The sequence below is a fragment of the Aspergillus fijiensis genome (genome assembly GCF_003184825.1).
Source record: "Aspergillus fijiensis CBS 313.89 unplaced genomic scaffold BO72scaffold_17, whole genome shotgun sequence".
NCBI lineage: Eukaryota > Fungi > Ascomycota > Eurotiomycetes > Eurotiales > Aspergillaceae > Aspergillus > Aspergillus fijiensis.
The window spans coordinates 259,888-273,940 of NW_024468993.1; the positions used below are offsets into that span (position 1 = coordinate 259,888).

A 14,053-nucleotide genomic window follows, 5' to 3' on the forward strand; every position below is an offset into this window, starting at 1 on the left:
CGATCCATGGCTCTCATCCGTCCCCATGGATTGGTCTCGATCGCATCCCAGCGAGCAGTGCTGCGACAGTTCTCTGACACGATCCGCAGAAGAGGGCACCAACAGTTGGTCAGATTGTAGTGTACTCTAGTAGCGAGTCCTAATCTCCGTGGGGGTTTGCAGTAGAGCCATCGATAGGAGCGACCGTGGCGAAAAGGGAGTGTGGTTCAGGACTTGGCCCCTTCGGCTCCGGCTCACTAAAAGTCATAGCGAGTATCGTTGCCTAACTAATCAATCCAAACAGTCCACTTTAGTTATCCCATTGACTAATAGGGTAAATTGAATCGGAGAATAGGGCGAATGACACCGCGACTTGAACCTTTAGAACCTCTCCCATGGAAGGAGGGGAGGAACAAACAAGGAGAGACCATATCATCTCGAAGGGGTCGGTAGAGGGAGAGAGAGAGAAAGAGAGACCTTTCGAAGGACTCGTACTCTGGAACTACTAGTTAGGTACCTAGCAGGTAATTACAATACTTTGTAGGCTAAGGTGACACATACCACTGGCACAAGCTTTGAGAGAATCTGGTTGGACCTTCGTATACGCGCAAGCGCAAACTGTTCGCAGCCCTGAGCTTTCCCCGGGCCCTTCCAAAAGGGCAAGTGGATAAAGCCCCAATCTGACTGACCCTCTGGCCCTTGGGCAAGTTAACGAACTGACGCCAGTCAAAAACCCTTCCACTGCCTTGTGCTGGGGCCGTCTTCAGTGTCTGACTCCACTTTTGCACTTGCGATCACTTGAATTGATTATTATTGTCTTGTCTTGTCTTGTCTTTCCCTTCTGCCTCCTGCAATCAAGATTGTCTGACCACCCACCCGCCATCCGGATCCGTGACTGACTGACGCAGTTGCCTCTCAGTCTCTCAGTCTCTCACTTGCTCACTTGACGGTGCCTGCCCAGACTTGCTCGCATCCTTCCTTCAGCCCTTAACCCTTAACCTGTAACTTAACCCTTAACGGATTCTACTCCTCCAGGAGACGAACCAGGGGAAACACCACCCTGTGCAGTGCCTTTTTACTTACCCCCAATTATCATCCTTGGTTCCGTTGGTTCACCAGGGCATTCCCTTCATATTCTCGGACATAAGCGTAATTCTTGAGTCAAACAGGTATTAATATCTTTCCCCCTTCGCCTCTATGACGGTATGTGTACCGAGTACCCAAAAAACAAAAAAAGAAAGAAACCCACTTGCTGTTAGTAGCATCCATCATTCACTACTAACTACTACATACTAAGTAGTAACAACGGAAGTTTAATCTTTTCCCACTCACCTTTCCTTCTTTGGGGTTCCTGCCACCGACTGGGTCCTCCTCCTGTCACTCGCTGCTCATAAATCATAATTACCGCCGCCCAATTCCTCTCTCGCTCCAGCAAAGTAATCTTGACGTTTCTTACTTACTTCACTACTACTTAACTGTCTGGATCTCTCCCACTGCCCAACTTCCTTCTTGCCCACGGGTTTCTTCCACATCTCTCTCGTTTTCATACTTAGCAAGCAACAACGTCCTTGCGCCTGCTGGTTGCCATTCCACCTTCGCTTTCCCTTTACCCCCCCACAACACACACATTCGTTGACCTTGATCTTACCGATCACAACAACCATCATCATGTATTTCACATACGCCGCCGCCGCTGCGCTCTCTGCAGTGCTTCCTCTCGCCGCTGCGCAGACCTACACCGACTGCAACCCCCTCGACAGTAAGTTGCCTTGTCTCCGCGGCTCTCATCTACCCATCTAACTTGTGCAACAGAGACTTGCCCTGCTGATACAGCCCTGAGCTCCTCCACTTTCTCTTCCGACTTCACTCAGGGCGAATCTTCCTTCGCTGGATGGACTGCCACTGCTAACAACGTCACCTTCGATGAGAATGGTGCTGCGTTCACTATCAACCAGAGAGGCCAAGCTCCCACCATCCAGACCAACTTCTACTTCTTCTTCGGCAGAGCTGAGGTTGTCATGAAGGCTGCCAGCGGTACTGGTATTGTCAGCAGTATTGTCTTGGAGTCGGACGACCTGGACGAGGTTGACTGGGTGAGCTTCCCTCTTCAATCCTGTGCTTACATACACTATGATACCCTTTTATCGACTCCCCTCATCTTTCCTACGCCTGCCTACTCGCATTGGCATAACCTCATGCTGCATGAATTGCTAAACTAACAGCACTGGTGCTTGTAGGAAGCTCTGGGCGGTGACAATACCCAGATTGAGACCAACTACTTCGGCAAGGGTGACACTACCACCTATGACCGCGCTACCTGGGTTGGAATCTCTTCTCCCCAGGAGAACTGGCACACTTACACCGTCGACTGGACCGAGACTGCTCTGAACTGGTACGTTGATGGTAACCTGGTTCGCACTCTGGCATACAACGACGCCTCCAGCGGCACTCGCTTCCCCCAGACCCCCATGAACCTGAGAATCGGTATCTGGGCCGGTGGTGACTCCGACAACGCCCCTGGAACCATCGAATGGGCTGGTGGTGAGACCGACTACAGCCAGGCTCCCTTCACCATGTACGTCAAGTCTGTTTCGATCACCAACAACAACCCGGGCTGCAGCTACACCTACGGCGACAAGACCGGTAGCTACAGCAGCATTGTTGTGAACAAGGACGGTTGCGACGTCACCGGTGGCGCTTCCTCCTCTGCTCCTGCCTCTTCCTCCACCACCTCCGCCGCTGCCTCTTCTGCCTCCTCCGCTGGTTCCTCTGCCTCCTCTACCTCGGGCGCCGGTTCTTCCACTGGTTCTTCCACCGGTGCTTCCGTCAGTGCTAGCGCTACCGGTGGTGTCATTGGTAACAGCGCCGGAGTTGGTGCTCTCGTCTCGGCTGCTGCTGCTTCCACCCCCGCTGCCGCTGCTTCCTCCGGTGTGGTTGGTGGTGGTGCTGGCGGTGCTGGTGGTGCTGCCGCCTCCTCTTCCGCTGCCGCCGCTTCTTCTTCCGCTGCGGCCGCCGCCTCCGCCTCCGCCAGCGGTCTCTTCACCGGTGCCGCCTCCACCGTCACCACTTCCGTGGGCGCCATGCTTCTCGGTGTCTTCTCCGCTATGCTGTGCTTGTAAAATCATTTCCTCGCTGGAATTGATTTTGCGTGTCATCCTTGAACACAGTCATACGTCATCAGCCCCCCCAACCCTTTATCTTTTTGCTTAATCATCTTCGCTGCATAACTTTACACCACTTTTTATCTGGATCTGTACTTGTACGGTTTGTACATAACTTGAGTTGGGTTGCTTGGAGAAACAACACCGAAAGCAGGAGAGGAAGGACATGGATACACGGAACTGTTTGCTTTCTTTGATTTTGGTTCTATACATTGTTTCTTTTGACAATTGGGAACTGGAAGCTAGATTACACAGCTGGGACATTCTTGTGTCTGACTTTGTCTTGGACGGAGGGCAAGAGCTCGTTATCTTCTCGGTCTTGACCCCCAACTACTTTCTTCACACATCTCCAAGTGACTCTCTCGCTTTTTGCTTGGGCAAACATGCTTCGTTCTACCGGGCGCTTTCATTTGCTCATCTGATTACCCTGTCTGTCTTGCTTATTGGCGTGTGTGCTTTTCCAGCGAGAAAGGTAGCCTTTTGCTAGTAATAGTAATACTATTCTCTTATCGAGATCGAGGGATTACCGCAATAGGGTTGGTTCTACGAGTACGATCTAGATAGTGGAGCATACATGGGTACGTACATGTACATGGGTATTCGTAAATTGGATCAATTGATTGATGGACCTGGAAAATGTGGGGGTTCCTAATTCTCTTGGCCTTATGCATGCATATGGATATGGATCATCGCTGGGCATCAAATGTGTGTAGTTCTGAAACAAAGTGATGTCAAGGTATGGCGATTACTGTATGAGTTTACGACATCGCGTGCGTTTGTGGAATTTCCCCGTGTAGATGATGCATCGTAATCATCATTGCGTGTGTTGCGATTAGCGAAAGACGTATCAGGTATTACTTTGTTGGGCGAATTTTTCTTCTCGGTTTTCCTCATGTCGATCGTGATATCAAAAATGCAGGCCAGGTTCATGAGGACCGTGGTATGACGTACACATGTCTTACTTGACTGCGGTTGCCGTTGGCGAGAAACAAAAAAAAAGGCTGATTCACATACACACGCGCCATCATTAACCCACATCAAGAGTGAAACATCCCCCCTTTCTTGTTTTGGAGGCGTTGTAACCCGTCCGATAGCTTCTTGATCACGTCCATGACCGGTTGATGGCGGGTCGCTGCCTCTTGGAAGAGGGTGGGGAGCTGCGGGTAGTTGTGATGCTGGTGGGGGTGGGAGCTTGATGCGGGCGGTTGGGGGGAGTGATGATCTTCGCCATCGTGGTGGTGGTCATTGCTATCATTATCCTCATTATCCTTGTTGTTTGTGTGGGGTTGCGACCGCGCACTACCACCCCCGAACAATGTGCCGACCATGCCTTTGAGCCCCGAAGACGAGGACGACCCTGGACCCTGGAGATGGTGATCATCATTTCCCCTTCGGGCCAGTCGATTGGTCTCCCGCTTGACGACACCGGCAATGGACTCCAAGTGATCGTCTAGGGTGGCGAAGTCCCCCAGCAACGAGTCGGCCTTAGTTTGCATGCGCGACGTCAGTTGATCGACGTATTGTTCCCGGCGCGTGAGTTGCGTGGTGGAGAGACGCGCGTCCGGTGAGGTGTTGGCGGTCGTCGCCGCCGCCGGCGCCGCCGAGCCGCGACCGCTACCGCTACCGCTGCCCCGCGCGGCGATCAGGCTGTCCACTGCCGATCGGAGGTCGGCGTGCAATGAGTCGAACCGCCGGGTGGCCGTGCGGGTGGCTTCGAGGCAGCCGGAGAATTCTAGGTCCAGCTCGTGCTTGCTTCCCGGGTACTGTTTCTTGAGGAGTTGGTGGATGTCGCGTAGTTTGGATTCGGTGTGTTTGAGGGTCGTGCTGTGCGGGGCCATGGTTCGGAGGGTGTTGTTGAGGAGGGTCTCGAGCGGGGTCTGGGTTGATATCGAGGCTGGCCTGTTGTTGTTGATGTGGTTTGGCTTGAGGTAAAGAGGGATACAGCTGGTTGGGTAGAGGGTTGCCAGGGCCGGGAGAGAGCAGAGGGATTGGTGTTGTTGGATGATTTCGGGGAGGATGAGCAGGTGGCTGATGCCCGCGATGAGGAGCACGTTCAGCAATATGCGTAGAATGAACCCGCGGCTGGGGAGGGTGAAGGAAGGGCGACGATTGATGGTTTGATGCTGTGCGACTGTGGGCGGCGCGCTTTCCGTCACTTTGGCTGAAGAACGCTGCGTCGAGTTTCTGGTCGGTGATGGGGACGAGGCTTGGTGTCTGCGTCGGAGAGCGCGTTGAGGAGATGCAGTCGGTGCGATCCAGGACCCCTCGCAGATGGGAGTTTCGTATATTGACGGCATGATAAGATCTGGTCCCGATATGGATTCGCACGAGGTGGATATCGATTCCGCCAGATTCTCATGGTGGCTCTTGGTCGGGCGCGGTGTTGTATCGGAGGCCTCAGTCTGATGGTTGTTGTTTGTCTTTTTGTTGTTGCTGGCTGAAGGCCCCTCCGCAAGCTGTGCCGACGCGATAACCCATGACTCTCCTAAGATGGAGCTATCCTGAGGTCGTGAGTGTTTGGACATGGTTATGGATCTGAGCAGCAGGGCCTAGAACGTGGCAGATCTGCAGCCTCCCATGGGCCAGAGGGTTGTGATAACTCAAATAGTGCAGGAGGCGTAAGGAGGCACGCGATAGTTAAGTGTTACTTTGTTGACTCAACCCCAGCAACAACAACGGTCTTCAAGTCAGTGGTTGAAATCTCGTATCGTCTAGGCGCTAGCGCATATCAGAAGAAATGCAGTGAATAACAAGGGTTATCTCAGGCCTTTGGTCTCGCAGCTTTCCGCAGTAGTCGTAGGATGATTGAAGTTTTAACCTGCGATGTACGATAGCCACAGAGAGATTTTCAGAAGCATGACACTTGTTTCATCATCGTAATCATCAACAACATTCAAAATCATGAGGGTCTAGGCAATAGAAAGATATAGATCTGGGATCATCTTCAGGACGCGGTGGATGGTGGGGGGGAAGACAATCCGTCACGGGAACGCGATGCCAAATCGGGCCGATCGCGTCGAGTCACGGGCGGCCGAGGAAAATCCTCCAGCTTCATCTGCTCAACGTTCCACCCCGAGCTCCTCACCATGCGACAACTAACTCCCCTGCTACGCCAGGCATCGCTGTCACGAACCAACCTACTACACAGGTCATCGCTCGTGCGCTGGCCATCCACGCGAGTCCAATGGCTCTCCTCCACGTCGTCGCGGCCTTGTTCATCGTGCCCTGATCCCAAATCCGACCAACCCCAGACCTCGGCCGATTATCGCGCGCTGGGAACCGCCCAGGACCTCTTCACCACTTCCATCTACAGTCCCGGATCGCCGCTCTTTCTTCCAAATGGCACACATATCATCAACAAACTTATCACTTTCCTCCGCACACAATACCTCCAGTACGGTTTCCGTGAGGTTCTGACTCCGACAATATACAAGCGTTCACTCTGGGAAGTGTCGGGTCACTGGCAGAATTACAAGGATGATATGTACGAGGTCCGCGGTCGCGGAGCTACGGGAGAAACGGAGGGAGAGGCGGGCGAGGACGAGTCCTATGGCCTGAAACCGATGAACTGCCCTGGTCACTGTCTGTTGTTCAAATCGCAGACCCATTCTTACCGCGAACTTCCCATCCGCTACGCCGACTTCAGCCCCCTTCATCGCAACGAGATCTCGGGCTCGCTAAGTGGCCTAACCCGTGTTCGCCGGTTTCACCAGGATGACGGTCATATTTTCTGCCGGCCACAGCAGATCAAAGGAGAGATTGCCTCGGCGCTTGGCTTTGTGGACTTGGTAATGACGACCTTTGGACTTGGACCATATCGGCTGGCTCTTTCTACTAGACCTGAGAAGGACTTTATTGGAAGCTTAGAGTTGTGGGACAGCGCCGAAAGCCAGCTCCGTGATGCACTCAACGATACCGGCCGAGAATGGGCTTTGAACGAGGGCGACGGTGCCTTCTATGGGCCCAAGATTGATATTCAGCTTCAGGACCAGGCTGGCAAGTATCATCAGCTATCTACAATCCAGCTTGATATGAACCTGCCCCAGCGATTCGGACTGGAATACCAGGTGGCCGAAGGCGAGCCAGACTACAACCCGGAGACACCCGGCAGGGCGACGCCCGTGATGATCCACAGGGCGAACTTCGGCTCGTTGGAACGATTCCTGGCCCTGCTGATTGAACAATATGCTGGTCGTTGGCCGTTCTGGTTGTCTCCACGACAGGGAATTATCCTCACTGTCAACCAGGATGAGGCGGTTGTTCAAAAGGCACAGCACGCTGCTGCCAAGATCTCCGGATTCCGCGCCCTTCAGTCGGATCAGACGGGAGGGGCCCCTCAGCCTCTATCTTTCACCGACTCGACTTTCCTCATCGATGTCGACACCAGCAGCCAGACTCTGAGCAAGAAGATCCAACGGGCCAAGCAGATGAAGTACAACCTTATCTTCATCATGGGGCCCAAGGATGCCGCTGCATCCCGCATCACGGTCGATATTACTGGTCAGCTGCAGAGCAAGTCTGATCGGAACGCAGAGAGGCTGCAGACTGCCGTAGCTCAATGTTTCGGCGAGAAGGCGCTGCAGAATCCTCGGGCTGTCCCCTTGCCAGTAGATGATGTGCATGGGCTGCTGGTGCAGCTGGAGCGGCAGTTTGTGTGATAGTGGGCCATGTGTATATAGGCGAATAACCCATGTAATATGTTATGATTTATTATCTATCTGATATGATACAGATAGCTTCACTTCTAGCCCGGATGATCGACCCGCTGACTAAAGCAGCCTTAACCCAATGTGGTCTCACCAGCATCGGGCACGTGACACTACGGGTTTTTAAGCTTAATTCGGCGCCGACCCCGAGAGGGTCTGCCTGATTCTGGTGGCCGCCACTGGCGGTTTAGCTCCGGTGTCGGGCTGTTGATTGGCTGAGAAAGACTGGACTCATATCGTCATTCCGAATCCCACCTCGCATCCCGATGCCTCCAACCCTACAATCTTCCTACTCGCACTTTGGAAAGGATCGCACAATGAAGGTCTTACGCTAGAGAACAAAAATTATGCCAGGAACGATAACCATCCGGGTCCAGCCACAACTACGGCGAGAATGATAGAGCGCCAATTGGTGCAGAAAGCTCTTGGAGATCAAGCCATCATCAAATCGCCCCACGGACGACCCATTCTGGAAATAGAGTGCGCCCACCACCGCACCTCAATCGCTGCGGTTTTTTGGGTTTCTTGTCACGCTGCCGCGCTTCTGACCCCACTCGCGCCGCACTCACGCCGCTCTCTCTCTCTCTCGCCTTCTCTTTCCTCCTACTCCAACCCCCGCTCTCCCTTCGCGCCAACCGTCGATTTTTTCCCCTCTCTTCTTCTTTACACATGGAGGGAATTGTGCCCCTTGTATCTTCATTCATGGTTTGCCAGGAGTATCCCACTCCATGGTCGTAGAATCCAATCAGTCGGATATGGCCGAGGTGCCAGCCAAGACCAATCTTCCCCGGAAAAGCGCCTTCTCCTGCGAGGCTTGTCGCAAGCGAAAGGTGGGTTCCCCTCCCCCCTCATCCCAGCCTCGGGTGACCTCCGAGATTAAGTTCCAATCACTCCAAGACAGAGCTTGAATGGCTCTCATGGCTTAGCTATTAGGACTGCTTATTGATCATGTTCGGCTAGGTTAAATGCAATGGGGCTAGCCCATCATGTTCACGGTGTGCAGCACGCGGGGAAGTCTGCGTCTATAGTCTGTGAGTTCCCCTCAGTGCCCCTTCTTGCTGATTGCCTCTACCCCCCACGCGTTCATACTGCATTTCTTAGCAACCCCGTCGACCTTTATTGACTTGTTGATCTTAGGGCTCCGACCTTATCATATACGAAACAACTAGAATCGCGAGTGGCGCAGCTGGAGGATGCGCTCACCAAGCTACGCAGCCAACAACCCCTGGAGCCCGTGGGACTGAAAGGGGCTTCTCGGGCTTCCTCTGCTTCCATAGGGGAATCTAGCGCAAGTCCCGGACGGCGTACCCGCATAAAAGAGGAGGAAGACGATGACCAGAATCTCACCAGAGACTTCGAGGGGTTGAAGGTCGAGTATGATGGACGAATATCCTTTCACGGTCCAACCAGCCTATTCCAGCTTCCAAGTGGTGTTGTCACCGAGGCTTCCTCAACATCTCACCTGGCTATGCACCTGGAAGGTCGCAAGGAAAGGCTGATCAATAATGCATGGCGGGAACGTGCTTATGAACAGCTGGCGACCATGCCGGTAAGACTCTTTGCTTTTTTTCCAGGCAGGAGATTCACTGACATCCATTTCAACCCAGGAGCCATTTCAATATCTTCTTGACTCGCACTGGTGCTGGATCCAGCCGCTCTTCAATTTTGTCTACCGACCTACCTTCACCCGTCTGTTGCCGTCTCCTTGGCATAAATAAAAAGCCCAACTGACACAATCATAGGTGATATGAAAATCAACGGCCCCTATTTCTCCGAAGCTCTTCTCAATGCCATACTTTCCCATTCGGTAAGATGGTGCAAGGCAGAACCGAAGATTGGCCCGATTCTTGATTCCTTTGAAGGCGGTGCGCAGTTCTCGCATCGTGCCGTGGCAGGTCTCTACGACTCGTTGAAAGCCGGATGCTTTGATATACCGACTATCCAGACCCTGCTCCTTCTCAGTGCCCAGGAATGTGGGCGAGGCAATCGAACCCAGGCATGGCTATACAGTGGAATGGCCTTTCGCATGTTGGATGATCTGGGAATTTCAATCGACAGCCGCAAATACTCCGACAGCGCGCACCTGAGCGACGAAGACATTGAGATCAGGAACCGTCTTTTCTGGAGCTGTTATTTCTGGGATAAGCTGATCTGTCTATACTTCGGACGAGCTCCGACCATGCAACAATCTCGCGTCAGCCCTCCGAGAACAATTCTGGATGATACGGCGGAAGTTGAGATCTGGACACCCCACGGTGTCGAATTTCCTGATGGCACGCACTATCCACCCACTCAAGCCCATTCTACTTCATGTTTCATGAAGATGTGTGGCCTAGCCGAGATTCTCAACCAGATTCTTATCCACATTTACGACCCCATTCGGCAGGTCACGGAGGCGGAGTTTTACGAGTGCATCGAGGAACAAGCGAAGAACTTGGCCGAATGGTGGGATGATTTACCTCATTTTTTGAAGCTGCAGGCCACAGACCTCCCACCTTATTCTCCTCCAAGCCACATTGTGACACTCAAGTATGTCTCAACCTTGACTTCCTGTGGCGATTACTGACCACATGTCCCCCTCCAGCTGCCTGTACCATACCATCAACATCCTGCTGCACCGACCGGTTCTATGCTCCAAGACAAACAAGTCCTACGACAAGAGCCACCTTGTCCAATGTATGACGTCCGCAACGGCCATTTTATCACTTTACGACCTATATCGTCGCACTTTCGGGGATATGCATGTGGTCCTCTCCCTCGCATACAGTGTCTACACCGCAGCATCCATATATCTTTTGGAAATTCAGGCCCTAAAGTATGCCGCTCAGGGCACCCTTGATAAGCTCAAGTTCTGCATATACGCACTGGAGCGGGTGAAGGGCTCAAATCCTGGTATGCTTATGATCAATCCAGGGTGTATGAATTCCACACAAATTAACCCTTTGCTATGATAGTCATCACCACAGCTCTCAGCCTCATCTACCAGGAGCTGCAGAAGCTCCAAATTGACCTTCACATTGTCCTTCCGCCACTGTCTCAACCCCCACAACCCGAACCGTCACAGACTATCTCTCAACCACAATCCCAGCCTCAATCCCGACCGCACACCTCACACAGCTCCTCGATTCCAGCGACGCTCTCTAATACTCCAAGCCGTCTGTCTCCCGCCCACCAGCCCCAACACTCTAACCAACATATGGCGTCCAGCCTCCTTCACCCCGCAGGGTTGACATCAGCAGCCGCAGCACCCAGTCTTCCCACTTCTACCTACCATCAACCAGTTGCCGATTTCGAGCTCTCCCAGTCCAGCGTACCGCAGATGGCGAATACGCACATGTTAGGCGGGATGCCTAATGCCGTCATGACGCTTGATAACCCGGGTTCCTACGAGATCACACCCGAGGTCTTCGAGGCTTTTTCGTATGCGGAGCCGATGACGACGAACATGACCCCAGCTGTTGATTACGGATGGAACCGACAGTGATGCATATATTTAATTATATACAGGTATCGGATATAATAGACTCAAGCGGGTATATTAGTGGAGTAGATAATCTCTGGTCGTGCTAGAGTGATAGCTCACATGAAAACGTTCGGACAATTCTGTAGAATCAGATAATGTCATTTATACCATCACATTGCGAGCAATGCACTTAGAGAAATGTTCAATTTGAGATCGTCAAAATCTCACCAAGCTACATCTATGTCCATATTCAGCACTGTAGGTTTTCAAGACGCAACATTCTCAAGTACACAAGAGTTATCCGTAAGATAGGATCAGGAGCATCATCGTTTTATTTCCCTATCGCAGATAGTTTCCATCCTGAGTATATGAATAGGCAACATAGAAGATCGGAATGTCCAGAGATCAACAAGATAACAGACCGATATGGCAAGCTTACTGCCCCCTAGTACACAAAGACTGTGAGCTGAATCGAGCTCTCAAACCGGTAAACATTACAAGGTCCAATTGATACCGCGTGCCTCGACAAACCGCCGTGATCTTTACAAAGACATCGGCAGTGCCGGGGACGAGGAATATCCGGGAGTCTTGGCTCGACCATGCCAGACCAGGTATGTGGGATTCCCTTAAAGCGCTGCACCGTGAACTGTAGCTTGTGTCACGACCTGACGCAAGCTTAACTGCTTACTGGATACGGGGGCTAGTATACCTGGGTAAGAGCATCCTCCAAGGACAATCCAGAATGCTCACGGCTCAGTAAGGGTTGGTTTGGCCTGCAGGGTAGTCGTGGCTAGGACAGAGCGGCTGCGAAACATTCCAAGAGGACTGTACATCCAGCCTTCTCATCCATGTAATGACTAGCTATCGATTAAGATACGTACCTTGGTCTAAAATTAGTTTCTATACTGAGAAGTACGTTGTGAAAACAGTTCAGCAATTCTACTCCCATGTCCGTTCGGTTTATGTCAGCATACATAACTTAGTTACCGGTCTTCAGAGTGAACCGGTACTACCATCAATCAAGAACAATGAGGTATGGACTCATGGGACCTGGGATACTTGTGACTTGCAGAGCAGGGGTGGTGTACAGTACCCATGCTTGACAGGATGCTAACAATACTACGCCATGCCTCTTCGTGGCCGTCTGAGCTACAGCGCCCGAATATCCTGACTGAATACTGTAGTAATTTCGAGGCCAAGCGGTGTATGTAGTAGCTGCAAGAGTTATATGATAGCATAGACAAAGTCTTCATAAGTCTGCAAATAGGAGTATAACATCCCACATAGACTGGACTGCTGGCGATCGTCTAGCACAATTCGTTATCTCTGACGAGTTCATCTCGCAATCACGGGGCCTGGGGCAAAGCCACCTGGGCTGTTACATACGGAAACCCTAGGATATCTATCCGTAAAGGGTTGCGAGTACGGAAACTTCCGCATCACAATACAGCCTTGGCCAGGGGTAGTCATCCAAAATACGATTGTTTTAAAGAGTAGAGACTATGATAGATATATCAATAGATATTATAATTATAGTACTCTTCTACGCTGATTAGGCACAATGGTACTCACGGAAGAGGACCTAACAAGGGCACCCAATCCAGAAGAGCAGGGTGCATCTATCTGGCTAAACAACAGCACCGTTCAATCGTATACTTGGTGTGGATATTGGTTACGCTGTTGCTGGATAATGGTTTTTGTGATCTGATGCATCGTGCTAAGCTTAAATTAAAGACAGACATATGCAAAACATCTCTGAGATCGTAAGGAGCAGCATTCATTCTAAGATAGTGGAAAGCGAACTCTGAAAGGCCTTAACCATAGAGACCGGGCAATTTGTCTTGTAGTTTGACCGCCATCTTGTTCCCAATCCTTGGAAGACAGTCAGGCTTTGAAAGTACTATGGTAAAACCCCTTGCCATGTACTATGCCTAATGGAGCAACAACAGCTTCACACATGGCAAGAGAGGATAAGCTGACGAGTCAGAAAGGGTGCCTTGAATCTGGCGGTGCAAGAAGCTAGGAAGAATACTTGTTCTGCTAAGACCAGTTGGCGAATGGCTGACCACATCTACGTGTGCAGGCTCTGCTGCCTGTGCCGTTTTGCTTTCACTTCGGGCTGCCAGTTTCTGTTTGGAGCTTGCAATCTTGTGGTGCAGATTTGAGAGAGTATGTGCTTTTTCATGCCTCCTTTCTTTTCTTCTCGTTTGGTCTTTCGCTGATAGGAGAGACTCTGACCCTACCTTCCAATGTCACCTAGGGTGCAACATTTGCTGTTGTCTCAAGTTTTCTGATCCTGGTATTGAAGGCATCGAAAGCTTCTCGTATGAACCTCCGCCAGAAGAAGCGTGCGTTGTCACCAATAGGGTTCGAGATCGCGTGGGCCAAGACATAGAATAGAATAAGGTTGGTCCCACCATCGAGATGCTTGTTGGTTCGGTCTCGGAAATGTCTCAAACAGAGCCAGAAAGCTATAAACATAATCTCCTCCCAGTTTTCCCGACAAACCCCCGCGATCCAATGATCGATTCATTTCTAGGAGGCCAAGAGTCTTGGTCTACTTCGATGGATTCTCTTGATTGTCTTCCTCTTGCTTGCCCAAGGATTAAGGTTCACAGAATGCAAAAGTTAACTTAACGTCTACTTATCTAAATCAAGTTGCTCCCCAAATAGGCATATAAAGCGAGTCTCCTCGAAGACAACATCCTAATCAAATCTTCCCCTTATCGCTTCACTGTTGGCAC

General features: G+C 51.5%; 4 protein-coding genes across 4 annotated transcripts; 3 read left to right on the top strand and 1 right to left on the bottom strand.

Annotated features, from left to right (window-relative positions):
* Positions 1 to 1,647: 1,647 nt before the first annotated feature.
* BO72DRAFT_375377 (glycoside hydrolase family 16 protein) lies at positions 1,648 to 3,098 on the top strand (the record flags this gene model as incomplete). The annotated part of the gene is made up of 3 exons (XM_040941174.1): positions 1,648 to 1,738; positions 1,792 to 2,072; positions 2,217 to 3,098. The coding sequence occupies 3 exons, from the start codon at positions 1,648 to 1,650 to the stop codon at positions 3,096 to 3,098; spliced, it is 1,254 nt and encodes a 417-aa protein (XP_040802435.1).
* A 1,079-nt stretch (positions 3,099 to 4,177) lies between these two features.
* BO72DRAFT_426845 (uncharacterized protein) lies at positions 4,178 to 5,665 on the bottom strand (the record flags this gene model as incomplete). The annotated part of the gene is made up of 1 exon (XM_040942963.1): positions 4,178 to 5,665. The coding sequence occupies one exon, from the start codon at positions 5,663 to 5,665 to the stop codon at positions 4,178 to 4,180; it is 1,488 nt and encodes a 495-aa protein (XP_040802436.1).
* A 533-nt stretch (positions 5,666 to 6,198) lies between these two features.
* BO72DRAFT_447098 (threonine--tRNA ligase MST1) lies at positions 6,199 to 7,830 on the top strand. The gene has a single exon (XM_040944451.1). It carries the CDS (start codon positions 6,227 to 6,229, stop codon positions 7,796 to 7,798), a length of 1,572 nt encoding a protein of 523 aa, XP_040802437.1. The 5' UTR covers positions 6,199 to 6,226; the 3' UTR covers positions 7,799 to 7,830.
* Positions 7,831 to 8,601: 771 nt separating this feature from the next.
* Positions 8,602 to 11,475, top strand: BO72DRAFT_401931 (putative C6 transcription factor; the record flags this gene model as incomplete). The annotated part of the gene is made up of 7 exons (XM_040942191.1): positions 8,602 to 8,709; positions 8,807 to 8,877; positions 8,984 to 9,395; positions 9,454 to 9,535; positions 9,589 to 10,375; positions 10,431 to 10,738; positions 10,801 to 11,475. The coding sequence occupies 7 exons, from the start codon at positions 8,602 to 8,604 to the stop codon at positions 11,328 to 11,330; spliced, it is 2,298 nt and encodes a 765-aa protein (XP_040802438.1). The 3' UTR covers positions 11,331 to 11,475.
* Between the last annotated feature and the right edge of the window lie 2,578 nt (positions 11,476 to 14,053).

What these genes read in the sequence shown, in the direction of transcription:
- BO72DRAFT_447098 (XM_040944451.1), top strand. Translation starts at nt 6,227, where the DNA reads ATGCGACAACTAACTCCCCTGCTACGCCAGGCATCGCTGTCACGAACC.